Source organism: Cololabis saira, chromosome 8 (genome assembly GCF_033807715.1).
Source record: "Cololabis saira isolate AMF1-May2022 chromosome 8, fColSai1.1, whole genome shotgun sequence".
Lineage (NCBI taxonomy): Eukaryota > Metazoa > Chordata > Actinopteri > Beloniformes > Belonidae > Cololabis > Cololabis saira.
In genome coordinates, this window is record NC_084594.1 from 48,319,864 (window position 1) to 48,344,844 (window position 24,981).

General features: G+C 47.8%; 1 protein-coding gene across 4 annotated transcripts in view; it reads left to right on the forward strand.

The window, feature by feature from the left end:
- Positions 1-24,981, forward strand: part of cdk18 (cyclin dependent kinase 18) — a 164,582-nt gene that overhangs the window by 20,862 nt on the left and 118,739 nt on the right. For 2 of the 4 annotated variants that reach the window (XM_061728181.1, XM_061728184.1), the window contains exon 2: positions 7,857-7,990. In XM_061728181.1, the coding sequence (XP_061584165.1) occupies positions 7,873-7,990 (118 nt within the window). In that variant the 5' untranslated portion in view covers positions 7,857-7,872. Of the gene's footprint in view, positions 1-7,856; positions 7,991-24,981 lie in introns of those variants that run through there. The other 2 variants (XM_061728183.1, XM_061728185.1) reach the window with 2 other exon arrangements.

Genomic DNA, 24,981 nt, shown 5'->3' on the forward strand with positions numbered 1-24,981 from the left:
TGGTCCTCGAGAAGCAGCAGAGAAGTGTGTTAAACTACAGCTCTGCATCCTGGCCTGGACCCTGCGATGTCAGGGAGAGGGTCTAATGAAACAGGCCAAATTACTAGAGACAAGAGCAGCACCATCCCGGGTGGGATGAATGCCGTCTCTTCTAATCAGACCGGGCTTTCCCCAGAACGTTTCCCAATTGTCAATAAAGGCCACGTCATTTTCTGAACACCACCGATACAACCAGCGACGGAGCGAGAGCATGCGACTAAACATGTCATCGCTGGTCAGATTGGGGAGGGGGCCAGAGAAACCTACGGAGTCCGACATGGTTTTGGCGTAGTTACACACGAGACAATATTCATTCTGGTTACTTCCGACTGGCGAAGACGGGAGTCGTTAGCTCCGACATGGATGATAACTTTACCATATTTACGATTACCCTTTGTCAGTAGCTTCAAATTTGCTTCTATGTTGCCCGCTCTGGCCCCCGGGATACACCTAACTATGGTCTCTGGAGTCGGCTTCACATGTCTGACTATGGAGTCGCCAATCACCAGGGTCGGTTTCTCAACGGGTGTGTCGCTGAGTGGGGAAAATCGGTTAGACACATGAAGCGGGTGGTGGTGTTCCGTGAGCCCTTTAAGACTACGCTTCTTCCGAACCGTCACCCACCGGTCCTGACTGGCCGGCTGCTCGGGAGCTGCAGGGGAGCGGCTACCCTCAGCTGCTATGGGCCGGTCCGCCGCTAGCTTAGCCTGGTTAGCTGAGGAGGCTATCGGACTATGGTCAAATTGGCAGAACCGGACCTCTAACTGACTGAGCCTCGCCTCCAGCCCTGTAAATAAACTACATTTTAAGCACTTATCGTCTTCACTAAAGGAGGCAGAGGAATAGCTAAACATTTCACACACTGAGCAGCAAAGAGGTGAAACGGTGGGAGACGGAGAGGCCATGCTAAGATGCTAACGGAGGCTAACGGACAGAAAATGTATTGGTGATTGGTGACAGTGAAAGTTACGGAAGAGAAAATGAGCGAGTGTTGAAATAAAGACAGTAATGTACAAGATATAGTGCTATTTTACCAGAAAACAGTCTAAGTTTAAGACAAAAAAGTCGGGAGAGATCTGTGCCTGCACGCCGTGCAGCAGCAACAGACCGCAACACCAGGAAGTGACGCGATGCGGGACGCAGTACGTTACCCAATCAGCAGCATATTTTTAAATAAAGTATGATTAAAGGAACGTTTAATGTTTATTGAAGTGTACTCACTGAAACAGTCTCATCCTCCGATTCCTCGCTCTCCTCCCCTCTTGGCTCGTCAGTCTGCTTGCGTCCCTCCTTGCCGAAGACACCAGGCTCTGTCAGCTGCAGCAGGTAAGTGTAATCAGACAGTCGGAAACAAATAAGTAATACAGAACATGTGCAGGAAATCAGTATGTGTACAAATCTAAATTCATTCAATTGACATTACCTGTTCTGTTTCTGCAGGATCATGTGCAGCAAGGATTTTCTCATTGATCCGGTTCCACACTGTCTTATCTTCCTCAGCATCCTCTTCCTCTAGCGTATGCTTAGAGCGAGGGTCCATGGCAGTTGCTTCTCCAAGGAAGTTTTTCACCTGGTCTGTCTGAAAAATATGAACATGTAATTTAGATTTAATTAGAGTAATAAAAAATACATGATGAATTTGTCTCAGTGACATTGATTTTTACCTGATATCGCTTTAATAGATCAGTCCAAATTGTCTTCTTTAGACAGGAGACAAACAGTGAATCTCCATCTCGGACTGTGAAATGGTTCTTCAGCTTTTGCAAGATTGGTAGGACTTGGCCGCAGGTGGAGCTCTTTTCAGTTGAGGCACAAAAGGTTGATGTGTACAGGATATGAATTAATTAATTGATTAATTAATTAATTAATTAATTAATTAATTAATCTTAATTCACACTACACTAGTTTCACTCACTCACTCATCTTCTCCCGCTTTATCCGTTACCGGGTCGCGGGGGTAGCAGCCGCAGCAGGGATGCCCAGACTTCCCTCACCCCAGACACTTCCTCCAGCTCTTCCGGGGGGAGTCCGAGGCGTTCCCAGGCCAGCCGACAGACATAGTCTCTCCAGCGTGTCCTGGGTCTTCCCCGGGGTCTCCTCCCGGTGGGACATGCCTGGAACACCTCCCTAGGGAGGCGTCCACTCAGCACCCCCCACAGAATGGCACGAGGGACACGGTCAAATGCCTTCTCCAGATCCACAAAGCACATGTAGACTGGTTGGGCAAATTCCCATGAACCCTCGAGCACCCTGCGGAGGGTATAGAGCTGGTCCAGTGTTCCACGACCGGGACGAAAACCGCATTGTTCCTCCTGAATCCGAGGTTCGACTATCGGCCGTAATCTCCTCTCCAGTACCCTGGCGTAGACTTTCCCCGGGAGGCTGAGAAGTGTGATCCCCCTGTAGTTGGAACACACTCTCCGGTCCCCCTTTTTAAACAGAGGGACCACCACCCCGGTTTGCCACCCCAGCGGTACTGTCCCCTTCCTCCATGCAATGTCGCAGAGGCGTGTCAACCAAGACAGCCCTACGACATCCAGAGACTTGAGGTACTCAGGGCGAATCTCATCCACCCCCGGTGCCCTGCCACCGAGGAGCTTACGAACCTTCCACCGTCCGACAATGTCCCCAGTCGAGGTCAACAGCTCCCCACCAGCACCATAAATGGTGCCGGCAGAGTACTGCTTCCCCCTTCTGAGGCGCCGAACGGTCCTCCAGAATTTCCTCGAGGCCGACCGAAAGTCCTCCTCCATGGCCTCCCCGAACTCCTCCCAGACCCGAGTTTTTGCCTCGAAGACTGCCCGAGCCGCGGCCCGCTTGGCCTGCCGGTACCTATCTACTGCGTCAGGAGTCCCACCGGCCAACATAGCCCGGTAGGACTCCTTCTTCAGTCTGACGGCATCCTGTACTTCCGGTGTCCACCACCGGGTTCTAGGATTGCCGCCACGACAGGCACCGGAGACCTTGCGTCCACAGCTTCGAGCCGCCGCGCCGACAATGGAGGCAGAGAACATGGTCCACTCGGACTCGATGTCCCCCGCCTCCCCCGGGATCCGAGAGAAGCTCTCCCGGAGGTGGGAGTTGAAGATGTCCCTGACAGAGGGCTCAGCCAGACGTTCCCAACAGACCCTCACAATCCGTTTGGGTCTGCTGGTCTGTCCAACCTCTCCCTCCGCCAGCGCATCCAACTCACCACCAGGTGGTGATCAGTTGACAGCTCAGCCCCTCTCTTCACCCGAGTGTCCAAGACATGCGGCCGAAGGTCAGATGAAACGACAACGAAGTCGATTATTGACCTCCGGCCTAGGGTGTCCTGGTGCCACGTGCACTGATGGACACCCTTATGCCTGAACATGGTGTTCGGTTACACTAGTTTGTTGATCAAATTATTCTCAATTTAATCAGAGCAGATTCAACAGTAGCAAAGGGGTTTAACCCCTTCACTATAAATCTTGTATATCTAATATAACCACACTATAACCACACTTTAGACCGTTTTGATTTTCCACCGCCTCCCTCCATTTTGTTTGAATTTGTCTGAACAGTACACTGCGCAGCCGCGGATGTCACGTAATACTCAGAGCGCGCGCGGGGGGCGGGGGGGGAGAGAGAGAGAGAGAGAGAGAGAGAGAGAGAGAGAGAGAGAGAGAGAGAGAGAGAGAGAGAGAGAGAGAGAGAGAGAGAGAGAGAGAGAGAGAGAGAGAGAGAGAGAGAGAGAGAGAGAGAGAGAGAGAGAGAGAGAGAGAGAGAGAGAGAGAGAGAGAGAGAGAGAAAAACCTGCCAGGATTCGAAATAAAGATTCGAAATGCGCATTTTTAAACGAATCTCGAATTTTGGGATTTCGGTTCCGGTTCCAAAATTGGAACCGGGTTTCGGTACCCATCCCTACTTTTGAGTGTTACAAACGTATAAATTATGAGCCAGTACAACTGTTAGGGAAAACAGTGAAACAGAGGTCAGATATTGAACTGCATATTGACGTCGTATGGACGTTCATATTTAGACGTCAAAGTATTGCACGTTGTATGGACGTCTAGAAATGGTCTTCAACGGACCGACCAAATATAGACTAGATCTGCACGTCACCCAGACCTCCAATGTTTGCTGGGAAGTGATGTAATGTGACTAAACTATTTTTGCTTTTGCTTGAGCCAATCAGACTTTGTTGGTTAACCCTAAGGAGTTGATGGGATAGATTTATTAGGTATTAATTCTAGTCATTTGAATTTCTGTTTTTGAAACCAGCAGTGGTGCACTACAGTTTAAAGGTAGCAGTGTTCTGCCATGGCATTGAATGTCACTCACTCACTCACTCATCTTCTTCCGCTTTATCCGTTCCCGGGTCGCAGGGGCAGCAGGCTCAGCAGGCTCAGCAGGGATGCCCAGACTTCCTTCACCCCAGACACTTCCTCCAGCTCTTCCGAGGGGAGTCCAAGGCGTTCCCAGGCCAGCCGAGAGACATAGTCTCTCTAGAGTGTCCTGGGTCTTCCCTGGGGTCTCCTCCCGGAGGGACATGCGTGGAACACCTCCCTAGGGAGGCGTCCAGGAGGCATCCAGTACAGATGCCCAAGCCACCTCAGCTGACTCCTCTCAATGTTGAAGGAGCAGCGGCTCGACTCCGAGCTCCTCCCGGGTGACCGAACTCCTCACCCTATCTCTAAGGGAGCGTCCAGCCACCCTGCGGAGGAAACTCATCTCGGCCGCTTGTATCCGCGATCTTGTCCTTTCGGTCACTACCCAAAGTTCATGACCATAGGTGAGGGTAGGTGCGTAGATTGACCGGTAAATCGAGCATAGAGACAATGTGATGGAAAATTCAACTTGATTAAACCCAAACTGCTGAGAGTAGCGAAATAACAGTCAAATGTACAGACTGGGAGCCTGCTCAAAAAAAATTAACACTGACCTTAAAGATGTTTTTGTCTACTCGAATCGTAAGAATGAATCATCCTTTTGTTCCTTAAAATCAGTATGCTTCCTTTAAAATGTTGTCATTCTGCATTGAGAAGCCTGGTGTATGTTCTGACCCTTTTGCATGCAATTCTACTGAAATCTAGATCATTTCTCAAGTCTTATTCTTGTTAACTTAGACACTCAGTTTCAGTCCAGTTATTCACCTAGTTGGAAAGAACAGCGCATTTGATGGGTTTTTCCACATCAGACAACTTGTGTTGTAATAGACGCTATATCAATAAAATTGATTTGAAATTTTAAACAGCCAGCTGACCTTTAAATACCATGTTGCCTCGGTTTTCCAGTCTTGTTGCATTGCTCTTTACAACATTAGGAAAATCAGACCCTACCTGACAGAACATACAGCACAGCTCTTGGTCCAGGCTCCGCTCATGTCAATGTGGTCATGTGAATTGAATTAAAAAATTAACTATCATCTAAAAGCTTCATTTTGGTTCAACAAAACAAAGTTGACATTCAGTTAAAAAGTACAAAGAGCAATCATGCGTGTTTTAGTACAAGTCTCTTTTTAAGGCAGTGATTCAGTTTCAGATATCATTATTTTCCCCTTTTTTTTCTAGCCTCAGTTCAGTTTTCTTCTGTCAGGGCATAAGGTTCTTCTTTGCAGCACTTTGAAGGTACAGATGGTACTGTTTTCAAATGCTCATTTCAGATTCACGCATTTGCGTGAATGTACATAAACAGCACGTTGCAGTTGTAGCCACTAGGTGGAGCCACAAACTACGACTTGGAACAGACTCACACGTTTTGTTTACATGAGAACTATTTTTACAGAGGGCTGAGTGGGGCTGTATCTGTCGTCATCACACTCCACTACCGATTGGTCGGGGGGCGGGGCCGTCAGACGTCTTGAGTCAGGAGGCAGAAATCAGCGAGCGACTCGCGGCATTTTGCATATTTTATTCGACAGGCAACGGCAGTGCAAAAGTCTGTTTCATGATCCAACTCTGAGGTGCAGATGTTCCTAAACCTAGTCGCTGAAGAGAGAATTAAAAAGGGATCTAGACGGGCGATAAGGATCGACAAGATCTACCAGGGGCTCACTTAATTATGGTCCCGCGTCACACCAACGCAGAGCCTACGGCGTAGGTGTGCGTCGCTGCATACCCTACGGCGTAGGCTCTGCGCCGTTTTAACGCGGAACCATAATTTAGACCATAATTTTATAATTATAACAATATAAATTTTATAATTTAGGCCATAATTTAGGCGGAACCATAATTTAATTTAATAAGGTTTCACACGCGCGTAAAACTCATTATATATATAAAAAAATCTGTGTCCCTTTAGGGGCTCCGTAGAGCCCCTAAACGCTCTACGGAGCCCCTCGTTTGTTCTGTCCTCAGTCACTCTATGGTTGTCGCGGTGGGTGAAGAGGAGGTTCCCGGCGTGTCCTGCACTGCGGCTGCAGCAGCACCAGAGTCCTGACTGACGCTGTGTTTCAAACACAGAGGGACACGATCAGCGCTATTATATTATAAGTCTGATATGTGATGACATTATTAAGAGTATGACATGAATTCTTGCTTCATTTCACCACCTCACAGCCTGCGTCGCCAGTTCCCCATATCTTAAGCATGTTCCTACGGGAGGGTCAGGGTTGCCGTAGGGATACGCACATTTTTCGGTTAGTTTTTTGTTTTTAATCCCAACCTTTGCGTAGAAGGTGGCTTGTGCATCTTTCAAGCCCTGTTTTGTGCGCAAGCAAGCTTTATAAATGAGGCCCCTGGACATTTACTGGCTTAAGTAGGGGGAATGTCTGGCCCTGCAGGATCTGAGTCCCTGGTGGTGTAGTGTGTTACTGATGGTACCTTTGTTACTCTGGTCCCAGCTCTCTGCAGGTCCTTCACTAGGTCCTCCGTGTAGTTCTGGGATTTTTACTCACTGTTCTTGTGATTATTTTTAGCCCACGGGTGAGATCTTGCGTCTCTATGCCAGATCGAGGGAGATTACCAGTGGTCTTGTCTTCCATTTTCTAATAATTGCTCCCACAGTTGATTTCTTCACACCAAGCTGTTACCTATTGCAGATTCAGTCTTCCCAGCTGGTGCAGGTCTACAGTTTAGTTTCTCACATCCTTTGACAGCTCTTTGGTCTTGGCCATAGTGGAGTTTGGAGTGTGACTGTTTGAGGTTGTGGAAAGGTGTATTTTATACTGATGAGTTAAAACAGATGCCATTAATACAGGTAACGAGTGGAGGACAGAGGAGCCTCTTAAAGAAGAAGTTACAGGTCTGTGAAAGCCAGAAATCTTGCTTGTTTGTAGGTGACCAAATACTTATTTTTTCAAGGAATTTACCAATTAATTCAGTAAAAATCCTACAATGTGATTTCCTGGATTCTTTCCCCCCATTCTGTCTCTCATAGTTGAAGTGAACTTATGATAAAAATTACAGGCCTCTCATCTTTTTAAGTGGGAGAACTTGCACAATTGGTGGCTGACGAAATACTTTTTTGCCCCATTGTAACTGGTAGGGATGGCTGTGAAGATGTGGCCTTCAGAGAGACTGTAATAATCAGTTTCATGTAGACAGGTTATTTGGAGTGTTAACACTGTTTTGTTGTTGTTGTTGTTTGTTTGTTTTTTTTACTGATGCTTTATTCACACTATTGCCCATAAAGATGGAATCATTTTTTTTTTATTATTATTTTTATTCTTCTTTTAATTTACAATCATTGAATGAGAAATGGTTTTCTAAAGTGTTATTCTAACTTCATTGGCAACAGTATAATTTGTTTTAGAAAATGTTATATTCCAAATAACCTTTCCATTTAAAGTTTCTCTTAAAAGAAAATAGTAGCAAAGGATTTAATGAAGTTATCCTCTTTTCTCATTCTGCCAGTCTTTTCCTCAACACTATGAACAAGATGAAGAATTTTAAGAGGCGTTTTTCTATGTCAGTCCCTCGCACAGAGACCATTGAGGAAAATGACATCACTGAGCAGATCAACCAACTCAAAATAAATGGGACTCAAGGTAGGAAACATTTTCCCTAATTCTCATATTTTTTAATCTCAGTGAAATTCTTCACCGCAGGAATGTACACCGATAGACTCCAGATGATGCTCAAGCACCTGCCCTTTTGCCCTCTGACTATAAATGCCCTTTCTTTAGAACAGTTTTTCCTAACCATTTTTAATTTCATATTTTAGGTTTTAAGAAGTAACATTACTTTAGTTCTGAGAATGTAATTTAACTAAAAATTCGGTTTCAACAACTATTTGAGCTTGAATTCTGTCCCAGCCCTCCCCCTCATTGTGGCACAGCCACCAAATGATACAGATGTAAATGCTTTTGAGTCTGGCACCAGCAACTGCCGGGACGAGATTAGTAGCACAAGACAGAGTACTACAAGCAGTACAACATTAGCTTTAAGGTGGACAGATTTCCAAAGTTTCCTCTCAAGGAATATATCTTTTAAGCACACAGTGAAATCGCTCAATAGCGCCATTCGCACGTGGATGATACACGTAGGTCTCTGGATCTGAGAAATTACGCAAACTCCATGGAAGTGAATTGATTCCTGTTATTTGTCACTATGCTGTGAGGATTCCCAAAGCTGCTGAAAAGTTATTACAGTGTCAGACATAATAATTGCAGTGAAAGCAATTTAGGCCATTTACTATGATATTCAGTCAGTGTGATTGCATATTTCCAGTCCCAGGAAGCAGTTTTGAACACCCGACCATATAAATAGCCAGGTTCTCCCATGGCTGAGAAGAAAATGGTGCCAGCTGCAGCTGGGTATGACTGGTATATTTGGCATTTTTTGATTTGTGGTGTGAATTAAACATCCATGCCAGGCCACCAGTGCAGGTCACAGAGTCTCTGTTTCATCCAGACTATTCCTTAGTGACCCTTGTCTGGCCAGTGACCAGTGTGTGACGCAGAGATAGTGGAGCAATAAGTCGAGTGCATCTAGACATAATCATCTTGGACACTGACTACGTTTACATGCAGTCAAAATTCGGGTTATTGCTAATATTCCGGTTACTGAAACATTCGGAATATTCCGTTTACATGCGTGAGCTAACAGGGTTATCCCTGTATACATGGTAAATAATCATTCGGGATATCTGGATCAAACCAGCGACGCATGGAGAACGTGATGACGCAATTCTCCGTGTTTATAAGAACTTCCTGGACTCAAAAGACCAGGATTCCCTTGTGAACAGAGCATGCACAGAAAATAAATTCATGTTCCGTTTGATGGGGATATTCCGTTTGGCGTTTACATGACCCAATATTCGGGTTTTAAAGGGAGTAACCCAGGGGTCATATTCAGGTTTTTAAAAACCCCAATATGAGCAAATTCAGGTTATTCAAAGGGGTTATTGGTGTTTACATGGCCGTGCAAATTCGGGTTATTGCCAATATTCGGGTTTTAAAAGAGTTATTGAGTGCATGTAAACGCAGTCACTGTACTTATCTTGCGATCGAAAGTAAAAACGGAGTGTACTGGATTGTAGCAAGAGAGCAACCTTTAGTAATCTGTAGCCCCTTTTACACTGGCAAATACCCTGCATTTAACGCACGTTTCTAGCGTGTCATGTTCCCCTTTTAGTGACCAACTGGGGGCATGTCGAGCTGCCCCGCAAATAACTGACCTCCGAGGGTAGTCTTACTCAGGTCAGGTCTAATGTAAACAGGGGGTGGAGGGTTGTGGGAGGGATTTGTTTTTTTTTTATAAATATTTTTATCCCGGTTTTTTTCCCATTTTTACCACCCCATGCTCCTACCTAAGTGACAGTCCTGGGCATTGCCATCCTCTACCAACCCCGGGAGGGCCCTGCACTGAGCTCAGGTCTCCTCCTTAACCTGAGGAGTGAGCAGGCCGCATCTTTTCACCAGACAGGGTGGGGCTTCTCGGCCGGACGTAGCGCGTGGAAGGATCACGTTATTCCGGCCAGATCCTCCCCACCCCATCTGGCGCCCCGGTTGGCCAGAGGGGGCATGTATAGCCCAGGACTGTGTGCATGTTTTTGTGAGGGAAGCTAATGTGAGCTGCCCAAGGGAACACGGGGAGAACATGCAAACTCCACACAGAAAGGCCCTTTCGCCAACCCAGCCCATGGTGTGGGCGCCGAAGTCATGGGGGAACTAACACGCACTTCAGCACCCACAGCGTCCCGGCGGGAATCGAACCCAGGACCTTCTTGCTGTGAGACGGCTGCACTACCAGCTGCGCCACCGTGCCCCCTGTGGGAGGGATTTGTCACGTAACCCGAGTACAACCAACCAAGGGAAGGTTGTTTTTTTTTATGTATTTATTTATTAAAATAAGGAAACAGCTGATGAGAGTAACAGCAGCAGCAGGAAGTCAAAAGTAGGATCTATATTTCCAAGACGAAGAGATCTACGAGCTACTCAGCCTTGGAGCCGAGGACCCATACCCTTACCCATACCCATGCGGCGTATGTCTGGAACCATAAAGGTCATCAGTCATCATGTCAGTCAGTCATCTTCTCCCGCTTTATCCGTTACCGGGTCGCGGGGGCAGCAGCCTCAGCAGGGATGCCCAGACTTCCCTCACCCCAGACACCTCCTCCAGCTCTTCCGGGGGGAGTCCGAGGCGTTCCCAGGCCAGCCGAGAGACATAGTCTCTCCAGCGTGTCCTGGGTCTTCCCCGGGGTCTCCTCCCGGTGGGACATGCCTGGAACACCTCCCTAGGGAGGCGTCCAGGAGGCATCCGGTACAGATGCCCAAGCCACCTCAGCTGACTCCTCTCAATGTGGAGGAGTAGCGGCTCGACTCCGAGCTCCTCCCGGGTGACCGAACTCCTCACCCTATCTCTAAGGGAGCGTCCAGCCACCCTGCGGAGGAAACTCATCTCGGCCGCTTGTATCCGCGATCTTGTCCTTTCGGTCACTACCCAAAGTTCATGACCATAGGTGAGGGTAGGGGCGTAGATTGACCGGTAAATCGAGAGCTTCGCCTTTCGACTCAGCTCCCTCTTTACCACGACGGTCCAGTACATCGACCGCATTACTGCGGACGCTGCACCGATCCGCCTGTCAATCTCACGCTCCATTGTTCCCTCACTCGTGAACAAGATCCCGAGATACTTGAACTCCTCCACCTGAGGCAGGACTTCTCCACCCACCCGGAGAAGGCATGCCACCCTTTTCCGGTCGAGAACCATGGCCTCGGTCTTGGAGGTGCTGATTCTCATCCCTGCCGCGTCGCACTCGGCCGCAAACCGCCCCAGCACATGCTGGAGGTCCCGGTCTGATGAAGCCAACAGGACAACATCATCTGCAAAAAGCAGAGATGAAATCCTGAGGTTCCCAAACCGGATCCCCTCCGGCCCCTGGCTGCGCCTAGAAATCCTGTCCATAAAAATTATGAACAGGACCGGTGACAGGGCAGCCCTGCCGGAGTCCAACATGCACCGGGAACAAGTCTGACTTACTGCCGGCAATGCGAACCAGACTCCTGCTTCGATCATACAGAGACCGGACAGCCCTTAGTAGAGGGCCCCGGACTCCATACTCACTCAGCACCCCCCACAGAATGGCACGAGGGACACGGTCAAATGCCTTCTCCAGATCCACAAAGCACATGTAGACTGGTTGGGCAAATTCCCATGAACCCTCGAGCACCCTGCGGAGGGTATAGAGCTGGTCCCATATGTCTGGAACCATAAAGGATGGACGCAAAAATAGCAAACTGGGGTTTGCAAGAACCAAAACTCGGCCTAGAAATGCCAATCCCGATGTTCACCCATTGTCATTTTTAAAATGACACCTGTCTGATATTACCCTGCCGATGTAGGGACAATACGTCATTCTACACACCCACACAGGTTACATTATGTTTTGCTGATAATGCCTCCCGACTCACCCTCCCTCTCAACACGCCTTTAGGCCCGAGGTGACAAATAACACGCCTTGGGTTTACATTGTCAAGTGCTTTAAACACGCGTTCATCATCAAGCAATTTTAGCGGGATCCAATCTAAAAATGCCTTGTGATAACAAGGCAGCAATTTCCAGGCATGATGCAGATGCAGATACAAACTCACCTGGAGCCACAGCAGTCATGGTAGTAGACAACATTGCAACAAACTATGGTTTGGTATCCATGCAACCATTGGCGACAGCAGGGCCAGGAAACAGGAGAAACAGTCCAGTGTTGTTTTGAGAGACAGGCCTGTACCCCGCATCATAATTAAAAGTCAAGTCAAGTCAACTTTATAAATAAAGCACTTAAATAAAGAATAAAAGGATAAAATAAACTCAACTGTATTGCTAGGTGTTAAAAGCCAAGGAGAAGAGGTGGGTTTTGAGAAGAGATTTAAAAACAGACAGAGAGGAGGCCTGTTTAATTTGCTGAGGCAGGTTGTTCCATAGTTTTGGAGCTGCAACAGCAAAGGCGCCGTCCCCTCTGAGCTTCCTCTTAGTTTCAGGGTCTCAGGAGCAGCTGATCTACTGTAGTACTATAGTACTACAGTACTACAGTAGATCAGCTGATCTGAGAGAGCGACTGGGTGAATAAGGGTGTAGAAGCTCAGAGAGGTACGGCGGGGCAAGACCATTCAAGGATTTAAAAGCAAATAAAATCATTTTAAAATGAATCCTAGACTGTATGGGCAGCCAGTGGAGGGAGGCTAAAATGGGGGAAATGTGTTCATGTATACGTGTGCCAGTTAAAAGACACAGCAGGCAAGTCTTTTGTCAGCCTCCCTCCGTTGGCTCCCCGTAAAATTCAGAATCCAATTCCAAATTCTATTACGGCTTAGATCCATGATATTTGCGTGATCTCATAGCACCTCATGTTCCTAACAGAGCTCTCCGTTCTCAGAGTGCAGGTTTACTCGTAGTTCCTAAAAGATCTAAATGTAGATTTGGAGGATGGGCCTTCTGCCATCAGGAACCGTTACTATGGAACAAACCAGTTTGGGTTAAGGAGGCTGACACCATCTCCACCTTTAAAACCAAACTTAAATTGTTTGTGTTTAGTAAATCCTATAATAAGTGTGGCAGTAGCTCAGGTGGTAGAGCGGGTCGTCCAATGATCAAAAGGTCGGCGGTTTGAATCCCGCTCCGTCCCAGTTTGCTGTCGGAGTGTCCTTGGGCAAGACACCTTTCCCACCTTGCCCCGTGTGAATGTGTTTGAATGTGTATGAATGTTGGTGGTGGTCGGAGGGGCCGTTTGGCGCGATATGGCAGCCACGCTTCCCTCAGTCTGCCCCAGGGCAGCTGTGGCTAAAAAACGTAGCTTACCACCACCAGTGAGAATGTGTATAAATGAATAATGATCTCTGTAAAGCTCTGGGTGCCTTGAAGGACGCTATCTAAAACCAAGTCATTATTATTATTATTAAGTAGTCATAGCTACAGCTACAGGACAAGACTAGATAGAGTTGGTCAAAAAAATTCTCCCGAACGCACCAACCAGACGCAGACTAAGGCGTACGTTCTGCTCATGCGCAAAGCGTAATACATCCGCATAACTGCAGGCGGTGCAAAACTGTGAAGTCGCACAAAAACAAAAGGAAAAAAAAACAACCAAAAATCATGGATCGTTCTAGTTTCGAGTTCTGAACTGAACCCAGTTCACATCTGAAAGAAGTCAAGAAGGATCGAAAATAAGATGGCTAATAATGAAAATATAATACAGTCAAACACAAGCCAAATTCAGACCAATGCGATGATAGAGTGTACAGTAGCTAGTAAGTTTGCCATGGTCATTTCCGTTTAAATCTGATTTGCTAGTCAAGGGGTGTTACAACCAAAAACGTAATAACGGCCAATAACGTAATAACTGCCAATAATATAATAATTTTGGCCATTTCAAATGTAATAAATTCAATTTCAATTCAATTCAATTCAATTCAGATAGAATCTCGAGAAGGTGCACAGCACCGTCCAGGATGCCGCTGCACAGATCTCCGACAATGGTACCCCTCTCATTGCCGCCCAGGAAGTGGCCACACCCCTGGTGGAATGACAGACAACGCCTGAAGGGGCAGGTCTACCTACCACGTCATAAGCCTGTTTGATTGCTTCAACAATCCAGTGGGAGAGTCATTGCTTCGACAGGGCACGGCCCTTGTGCGCCCCCCTGTAGCACACAAACAACTGCTCAGAGCATCGAAAGCTCTGTGTTGCCTGAAGGTACAGCCACAATGCCCGGACTGGGCACAGCAAATTAGCCCGCTCCTCCAGCCGGGACTCAAACGGGGGAGGATGGTATGCTGCCAACTCTATGGCCTGATTGACATGGCCAGGGGGTAACACCTTTGGCAGGAAAGCGACATTTGGCCACAGGGTCACTCCTGAGCCGTCCGCCTTCCACCGAAGGCACGTAGGACTGACTGAAAGGGCGTGGAGCTCGCTCACACGCTTGGCAAACGTAACAGCCAACAGAAAGGCGGTCTTCCATGACATTGTCCCCAAGGACCCCCCTGCCATAGGCTCAAAGGCCGCCTCGCCCATGGCCTGCAGGACCAGCGGCAGGTCCCATGCCGCTGCACGCTGCACTCTGGGGGGGCGCAGTCTCCTGGCACCCCGCAGAAACTGTGCCACCCAGTAATGCGCACCAACTGGTCTACCATCGATGTGGCCATGGTGGACAGAAATAGCCGCTACGTGCACCTTCAAGGTCGAGCCCGCCCTGCCAGCCTCAAACAGATACTGCAGGTACCGCAGTACAATTTGTAACGGACAGGAGATCGGGTCAAAACCCCCGTCCCTGCACCAGGAGGAGAAAGCAGCCCAGCAATGCGAATACACCCTTCTTGTGGAAGGAGCTCTAGCATTCTGCAAGGTCTCACATACTGAGGGCTCAAGGTGCGTCAAGAATGACCCTCCCCTCTCAACGGCCAGGCCCAGAGTTGAAGGAGGCTCGGAGAGGGATGCCATACCTCCCCGCCCAGCTGGGACAGGAGGTCCGACCGTACTGGGAGCTGCCAAGGCTCCCCGTCCAACAGGCTGAGGAGCATGGAGAACCAAATCCTCGAGGGCCACTTGGGCGCCACCAGGAGGACCCTGTGACCCGATAATCTCACCCTGTGAAGCTTGGGCATCACCAGGGGAATCGGAGGGAACGCATAAAGGAGGCCTCTCGGTCAAGTGTTGGCGAGAGCGTCCATCCCGAGCGGGGCACTGGTCTCCGCCAAAGAGAACCATAGTGGACAATGAGTCGTACACTCCGAGGCGAACAGATACACGGGCTTCCTCGTATTGATCCCAAATCATTCGCACCACCTGGGGGTGCAACCGTCAGTCCACTGGGGGCAGCCACCAGCGTGAGAGGGAATCCGCCACCACGTTGGCTCTGCCAGGGAGGTGCAATGCCCTCAAGGAGACCAATTGAGGATGAGCCCAAATCCACAATCTCCGGGCCTCGTTCAAGGAGTCCAGCGACCTGATTCCCCCCTGGTGGTTGACATGAAACACTGTCGAAGTGTTGTCTGTCCGGACGAGGACATGCTTGCCCCTGAGAAGTGCCTCAGCGCCAAGTAGACAGTCCGGAGTTCCAGGACATTGATGTGCCGCCCCCGCCACAGAGGGCCCCAAACCACCTGGACTGACCTCTTCTGCCATACCGCACCCTAACCCTGAGGTGAGACATCTGTTGTCACCACCTCTCGCCTCGACGGGACTGAGCCGAGAGGAACACCGTGCAATAGAAAGGTGCTGTCCCGCCACCGGTGGAGATGAATAAGGCACTGGCGTGTAACGTTGACCTTTGGTCCATCTGGAGGCTGTTGAACCACATCTGCAGGGGGCGCAGGTGCAGCAGCCCCAGAGGTGTCACAGCCGAGGCCGCCGACAGCATCCTCAGCAGTCGGAGCCATGTGTGAACGGGCAACCTCATCCCGAGGCGGAAAGGACCGTAGCAGGTCCTGAATCCGCTCCGCCCGCTCTGCAGTAAGGCGTGTCTGCATTGATAAGGAATCGAGGGACAGGCCGATGAAGGTGGTCTGCTGCGTAGGATGCAACAAGCTCTTCTCCCAATTCACCGACATGCCCAGAGCCTCGATATGTGGGAGGACCCTGGATCTCGTCAGTTCCGCCTCCTGGAGCGAGGGGGCCAGTCGTCCAGATATGGGAGAATCTTCACCCCCGACAGGCATAGCGATGTCAAGGCCGCCCTCATGCATCTGGTTAGGTGCGAGGAACCAAGGACAGGCCAAAAGGCAGGACGGCAAACTGGTAGGCGTGGCCTTGAAAGGCAAAACGGAGAAACCGTCTGTGGTCTGGGTGTATTGGGACGTGAAAGTAGGCGTCCTTGAGGTCTATGGAGGTGAACCACTCCCCTGGAGTGACAAAGTGAAGGACGTCGCGTGTACGCATCATCCGAAATGGGAGGACCTTCAGGTACTGGTTCAGACCCCGAAGGTCCAGCACAGGCCGAAGAGAAGTGTCTTTCTTCGGAATGAGGAAGTATGTTGAGTAAAAGCCACTGCTCTGTGTATGTGGGTGAACTCTTGTGATGGCTATCCAAGAGTTTGGCTATCTCTTGTGACAAACACAGGGACCTCCCGGGGTCTCTGACTGAGGTTTCCCTGACCCCGGAGGGTGGTGGGCCCTGGGACAGTGTTTTCAAAACCCATACATCTTGAGAATGGGCTGCCCAATAGACCAGGTGCTGATGTGTAAACCTGCCCACTGCCGGCCCGAGGCCCTCATAGCATGCCTCGAGGATTATTTGGGGGTTTGGCGGGACGCTGGTGTTGCCCCTGCACCCGCCGAGACCGGCGAGGTGGAGGCTGTGCGCCCCTGGGCTGACGCCCACCACCCCCAGCAACCCGGCTGTGTTGCCAGGGCTGCGGAGGGGGGCTCTGGGGATGGGAGCGGCACAGGTCTTGTGCGCCCTGTCTCCTGGAGTGCTGAGCTGGGGGTCCCATGCTCACACTCCGACGACCCCAGGCCTCTGATGCCTGACCCTGATGCTTCCTGCGCTCCAACGCCCGTTCTGCCTCTGGCCCAAACAATTTGCCCGGCACTACAGGAAGCTTCCATAGCGTCTGCCTGCAATCGTCAGACATGGGTGCCTGCGCCAGCCACACCTGACGCCACGTCACCACCAGGGTGGACATCACGCGGCCAAGCTCTCTGGTCATCAACCCGAAGGCTTGGAGCACAGCGTCGTTCGTGTCACCCAACTCCCCGCCCTCCTTCCTCCGACTGCAACATCTGGGATTGGGCGAGGAGGAGCACGGAGAGGGAGTTCCCAATGCGAGCCATGCGGCCTGCCGCATCATAAGCCGTCGAGAGAAGGCTATCCGTTACCTGGCACTGAGGCCTAGGACAGCGGGCCTTATCTTTGAGCGCCCCATCTGGTGAAAGGACCAGTGAAGCGATACACGGGTCTACCGGAGGCATGTGAACCAGGCCATGTTGCTGCGCCTGGCGCATGGAGGCCAAGGTCCTTGCATCCTTGCCATGGTGGGCAAACGCCTTTGGATCTGCCCAGCAGCGCTGCAGCTCCTGCAAAAAGGCAGGCGAGGGCGGGACATCAAAGGGCGGGGCTACAGGAGTCCGGCGAAAGAATGGGTTGCTCGCCGGTTGGGCAGCGGGTGCATCATCCAGCCCAACCTTAGCCAGGGCCGCACGCAGTGTTGCCTGCAGTGTTGCCGCAGTGTTGCCCAGCTCAGTGCTCCCAGAGCTCCTGAGGGATGTCTCCGAGCCAGCCTCTGCCTCTATCCTAGCTGGGTCAACCACCAGACACGGCAGCTCAGGGGAGGGATACTCGCCAGAGCTAAACAAACTGTCACGGCCTTGAAACATGGAGTTTGAAGCCCTGGTAGACATAGCATCGTCTCCACAATCTGACTCCCAGGGGACCGCCAGAGGTGGGCAGGGCGGAGCCCGCTCCCTCGCCTTAAACTGCTCCAGTTCAGCCCGTAAATCCTCCATCTCACTGCGGGAGGGAGCATCCTTCGCCTTCTTCTGCGTAGGGCCACTGCGCTCGTCATGGGGCCCCGCTCTGCGCTTGTCCCGGTGTTTTTTGCGGGAACCTGCACTGACATGAGCGGGCCCAGAGGGTGGGAGGTCACTCCCAAACAGGAGGCCTTCCACCTGACGCAGCCGTTCCTCTCTCACCGAGAGCGGCAAAATGCTGCAGTGGATGCAGGGGTCGGACAGGGCCTCCCTCAGGTGCCCCACCCCCAGACACTGGGGGCAGAATTCATGGCCATCCTCTACCAACAGTAGAGTGGCACACGATGTACAAGCCATCATCGCACCACTGTTCTCAATCCAAACAATTTAGTGTGGAGCCAGGCAATCCAGGCGAGAACTGTGGCCGCCACAGAACGCGTCCGGAACCTCTGGCCTCAGTTCTTTTTTTTTTTCTTTAATATATATATATATATATATATATATTTTTTTTTTTTAATTTATATATATATATATATATTTTTTTTAAAGCTTAAGTATTTAAAAAAATACTTACCAAGCCAGCCTACAACCAATAGACGAGAGCAGTGGGCTGACCACTGAACGCAGCTGGGACATCTAGCATGTGGAGGAATCAGCTCAGCACTATGGAGCTAGAACAGTCTCATAATTCAAAAATGCACAGGACAAGTTTTACAAATGCACGGACCGATTTGCAAATACACACACCGTTTCACACGTGCACAGGACAAGTTTTACAAATGCACAGAACGATTTGCAAATACACACACCGTTTCACACGTGCACAGGACACGTTTTACAAATGCACAGAACGATTTGCAAATACACACACAGTTTCACACGTGCACAGAACAATTCACACGTGCGTAGGACAAGATATACAAATGTATTTTTGATGCACACACAAATATAACCTGATTTACACGTTTTTTTGTCTGTGAGCTGCGCTGGATTTGTGTGTGAGTTTTGAGACTCCCCTGACGTGACTAGATCCACAAATAGTTTTTTTTTAACACGGAAGGATCTGCAACCAATCAGATGTCTTCATTTGTTCCAGCCAATCATAAGAGCAGACCTACGTGGGGGACGATTTACTCTAAACCAATCAGATTAAAGGGGCGGATACACCTGCTGTTTGAGCTGCGTTAGCGCTGTTCACATAGAAAAGTGATTAATATTTCGAGTTAGTGGAGTAAAGATAAAAAACAGTTACAGGAGATAAAAAATAAATAAACAGGATGGAGAGGAGATCACTGCTGCTTTTCTTGTGATCCCGGTAAATACAATAGCGCGATTGGAGATGGTTTGTCGGGCTGTTCAACCAGAGCCGTCGGGACTGGAGAGCTCCAAGTCCTGCCGATGCAGCACCTGATGATGAGAAACAGCGGAGATATTTCTGTATTTGAACTACAGGTGTCTTTCAGGAGAACGAGCCTGTTGACGGGGGTGAATATTGCTGCAGGTCAGGTTCTGGCTCTGGCCGCGAGTGGCGCTGGTCCCGGTCAGACACCACTGACCACAGGGACCAGAGGTGGAGGTCAGAAACAAGCAGCTGTTATCCTCACATTTATGATGTGACATCGCCACCACACAGAGACAAACGTGTGTCAAAACAGCGGCGGCAGATCAACACATTCCCGGTACAGAGTCATGCTCATGGGAAAATGCAGCCGTGATGATGCTGGTCGGGGTTTAGTCCACCGATCATCAAACATCTGAGCTGGATACAGAGGTCTTCGGTTATCAGTCACTGATACCGACTTTACTCCAGACATTTTGGTAAATTAATCTCCTGACATGCGCTGCTGCTCCACCTGCAGCTGCTGCAGCTCGTCCCGTCAGGTAGCGCAGCAGCTCTCTGCTGCATGCGTCTGTCTGGTTCTGAGCTGAATCAGCGGGACAGTTATACGTCGTGAAACCAAACAGAGCAAATATATAAAAATCTCCGCTGTTTCTCATCATCAGGTGCTGCATCGGCAGGACTTGGAGCTCTCCAGTCCCGACGGCTCTGGTTGAACAGCCCCACAAACCATCTCCAATCGCGCTGTTGTATTTACCGGGATCACAAGAAAAGCAGCAGTGATCTCCTCTCCATCCTGTTTATTTATTTTTTATCTCCTGTAACTGTTTTTTATCTTTACTCCACTAACTTGAAATATTAATCACTTTTCTAAGCGAACGGCACTAACGCAGTTCAAACAGCAGGTGTATCCGCCCCTTTAATCTGATTGGTTGCAGATCCTTCCGTGTTAAAAAAAACCTATTTGTGGATCTAGTCACGTCAGGGGAGTCTCAAAACTCACACACAAATCCAGCGCAGCTCACAGACAAAAAAATATTTGTAAATCAGGTTATATTTGTGTGTGCATCAAAAATACATTTGTATATCTTGTCCTACGCACGTGTGAATTGTTCTGTGCATGTGTGAAACTGTGTGTATTTGCAAATCATTCTGTGCATTTGTAAAACGTGTGCTGTGCACGTGTGAAACGGTGTGTGTATTTGCAAATCGGTCCGTGCATTTGTAAAACTTGTCCTGTGCATTTGTGAATTATGAGACTGTTCTAGCTCCATACAGCACAAACAATTCAAGACCGTTTGTGTGGCTGGGGAGCGAGCCAGCCCAAGACACAGGCGCTCGAATCCTCCAGATAGAAAAAGGGAGAGGTAAGATGGCTTGACAACCACAGCCTTAGAGGGCACAACGTGCGCTCCGACCAAGAGTCACAGGCAGGCTGTCAAACACCACCAACCAGAGTTGAGCTTACCTCCCCGAACCTGCAGAAAAAAATATAGATCCGAAACACGGATCTACGGAGCGATTAACCCGCGAAGTACGTCAGGTTAACAGCAAGAAGATTCAAGAGGCCGGATGTAGGCTACCGGGCGGTATTTATAGACGCACAGGTAGCCTACACGTCACTCACGTGACATTGTTGTTATTAAATCTTGACCTGCGCAAGGAGACATATAAACTCTGTTTACTGCCACTGGCAGTCAGGAGGGAATGAAACAGAACCAGGTGTTGTGACTGACATTAGACTTTCTCTGCAGACTTGGGGAACTTGTTGCACTGTGTGGAAAGGTAGGTAAATAATTATATGATTTAGCTAGTTAACACTCTTAATTTAGTTGGAACCCCTCTTCATAAATATAATAAGCTAAGGACATATAAACATTGAGAGCATAACAACAGAAAAATAACTAGGTAGCAAAAATGCTAACATCACATGTGCACAGTTGTAGGCTACCATATCAGATATATCAGTAAATATTGTGTTTTTTTGTGTATTATCGCAAGTAATATCTGCAATAAGATGGCTAAATGAGGCTAGGTTTATCCAACAGGTGTTGCAGTGTAGGAAAATGAATTAAATAGTGTTAGTGTTACAACTCTTAAGATATGATGATATGATGCATGTGTATGCTTATACTTGTATTATAATGTGTATTGAAGATTAATTTAGAGTTATGTTTGTGTGTATGTTTATGTGTAGTCTATCTTAAATGTATATTCAAAGATTAATCATTCCACATTAGCTAAATCTGGTACAAAAATGAAACTTAATAACAAAATGAAGACTAAGGGCCCGATTTACTAAGATCCTAAATAAAGAGTACTAAATTGCGTGTGCACTGAAAAAGTTTGCGCGTGCTGTTGTTGTGTGTTTTGCGGGTGATCAACTAAGATTGCGTGCGCAATTGATAACAGGTGCAAACTGCAGTATTTAAAAAAGGTGTTGCGCGTCTTACGGTTTGCGAGCGCAAACTTTGCGCCATGGAGAGTCTGGATGGAAAGCAGGATATAGTCGCAAGCGCAAAATGAAATTTGACGCGGTGGAGTTACAAATATTAGTGGAAGAGGCAAATAAACACATTCATGAGCTACAGCAAAGACATTTAAACATTACCAAAAGAAACGCAATATTGGAGAAAATCTGCGATAGAATAAATGCAGTTGGTAAGACAAAAATAACGGCAGATGAGGTTAAAACAGAGTCGGCGGCAGAACAGATCTAATTGGGGGGCACATAATAACCAGCGATGTAAATGCTTAATATGAGTTTGCCATCAACGATCACAGCAAACCAGTTTCAATTACACAACATACTGCAAAATCTCTTTTTAATACACACACACACAAGTGTATTGTGCACCCAAACTGCAAAAAAACAAAAAACAACGACGTACAGGCCACGTCTCTCCCTCCCTCCCTCGCCCTCTCCATCTCTCTCTCATACAACGCATACACATAAAAATGTGAACGGTGAATCTCCAAATTTAATTTGACGAAATTAGACAGACCCAAACATTCCACATTTGCGTAATAATAAATGCCATGAAGTCAATTAAATGCATGTCTCACCTTTAGAAGAGTTGCACATCTTAATTTTCCTATTTCACCATAGATCACACTTTGGGAAGCCTTCTTTATATTTTAGCGTTATTTCCGCGTAGATAAGAGTGAGTTTGATGCTCCTTAACAAGTTTTGTCCGCGGATCAACATCAACCCAGCTCCCCCAACCCCTTGCTCCCTGATTGGCTGATTTATGGTTCCGCGTCACACCAACGCAGAAACGACGGCGTAGGGTACGCGGCGACGCACACCGCACCGCGACCCTACGCCGTCGGCTACGCCGTCGATTTAACGCAGAACCATAATTCAGGCGAAGCTGCAGTCTGTCTGCGCTGATCACAGACACACCGGGTCGGAGCGGATTTGGTCATGATGTTTAACCTGTGTTTTGTGATTAATAAGCACGGGTTTTAATTAAATGTAATTTACGAAGGATGATTTCACGTTCAATAAGATAAGTAATGAATAAAATACAAAGTTTGGCACAAAGGCTTGGCCTGCTTGTGGGCGAGTGGAGGGGGGCACATTAAAAGAAGGTGGCAAGATATAAGGCGAAGAACTAAAGAAAAAGTGGCCTTTAATAAAACTTGTGCAACCATTTTTAAAATAGCATGCAGCAGAATAAAGACTCTCTCTCTGCGTATTCTTTGATTTTGGATGCCGCCTCCTTGCCACAATAACAGCAGCAGCAGATTAGCACCTTCCTTTCGAACGTATTAAATACAGACGCAATCACAATACGCGCAATTACTTTCAGGCTTGGTAAATCTCATTGCGCGTGGTAAATGGACCAATTTGCATCTTCCCCTCCCAGTATTTAGGATTTCTGGCGGGTACGCCCCATATTGATTATTCATCAGGGCAAAAGTACTAAATTAATTGCGTGTGCTATTTTGCGCATTTGAGAGGCGCAGTCCTCTTTGCACGCTGTTAGTAGATCAGCTGGCACTTTGGTTTGCGGGTGCTGTCAAGTTTGCACACGTTTTTACACATGCAAACCTTTAGTAAATCAGGCCCTAAGTGAACAATATGTACTATAACCTGATGGGTTCATCATCCTGCTTTACCATGAAATATTGACTTTAACAGTATATTGGGCCTGTGTCTTTCATACTTTATTTAACTTTCTTTTGTAGCAGTATCAGGTCATACTGTATCACCCTCTGCTAAGAGTGAAGAAGGGAATAACTTTGTCTCTAATGCCATTGCAGGTATTTGACATATCTGGAAAAAATGAGAATACTGCAAACAGTCTTTATCCTCTCCTGCATCCTTTTGGAATGCAGAGCCGAGCAAGTGTGAAAAACAACTTGGACCGATCAAAACGTTACCAACTTCACAAAGCAACATTCCGGAACAAATCCATTCCAAAATCGATCAGGGCCAAAGCAGTTCAAGAGCGACATCAGGTAGACCTTGTTGACATGGCTGGATGGAGGGTCAAGTATGGCCGGGTCACATATAGGTACATCCTGACTGTAATAGATGTGTTCAGTAGATATATATGGCTAAGACCACTGAAAGGTAAACACAGTGCAGAGATGGCTAGACACCTTGAGGAAATTTACAATGAGCATGGTCCACCAAAAGTCATACAGCATGACCAAGGGAAGGAGTTCAAAGGTGCTGTAAAAAAACGTATGGAGTCCTTACAAGTGAAAATAATTCAGAGCTCGCCATACCATCCTCAGAGCCAGGGTAAAGTGGAGAGAAGTCACCGTGTCCTAAGCAAGAAGAATTAGTATGACCTAGTACAATACCAAAGAGGAGGAGTCAACTGGGTTAACCACTTGCCAATTTATGCAAAGATAATGAATGAAGACCCAAAGGAAGTTTTGAGTTGGATGTCTCCTTTTCAGGTTTATTATGGAAGGCAAAGTCCTGCATGGACCAATCAGGAAGTTCTTGAAGAACCCTGTCCACCAAGCAACAAAGCATTGCCCACCCAAAGGCAGAGACTTAAGCTACTTTTCATTTGAGGAGGAACAGTTTTTTTTTTTTTTTGTTCATGTTTTTGCTGTATGTATATTATATATTGCAGTTCAGATTTTTTGATTGGAAATAAACAATAATAAAAACAAGAAGAAGAAGAGAGAGACGCCTCAGGAAGCTTGTAACACACTTCTGTTAACCAGTCAACAAATAGATCACTACTGAAACCAGCTGTTGGAGATCTAAAATTAATGCTCTGCAGGGTTCATATGTCTAACTTTGTTTTTCATGTTTGAAAATTAAAAACTACATCAACACATTGAGCTTACAGGCCCCATGTTGGCTAAAGTGACGTTTCAAAGTTGTTGTTCTTTTTTTGTTTTTTTACAGTAATGATAAAGCAGCTGTGTAGATGTTTGTATTGCTCCATATTTTGTCTTGATGAGTGAAAACTACTTTTCATTGGAGAAGGAACAGTTTTAATCTAATTTTGATTGTTCATGTTCTATCCTGTGTATTGTACACTGCAGTTCAGATTTTGGGATTGGAAATAAATAATAATGCAAGTCCAGGAAAATATATGGTGAATTCATTTGACACCTCAACACCCTCAACGAGACACTGATTGTATGGTATATGCATGGTACACATGAAAAATTGCCTGTCTAGATCCATGAATATCTATTTGGCTAAAGAGGGGAAAGACCACACAATTATGAGAGAGAGAGAGAGAGAGAGAGAGAGAGAGAGAGAGAGAGAGAGAGAGAGAGAGAGAGAGAGAGAGATAGAGAGATATCTTGGATGAA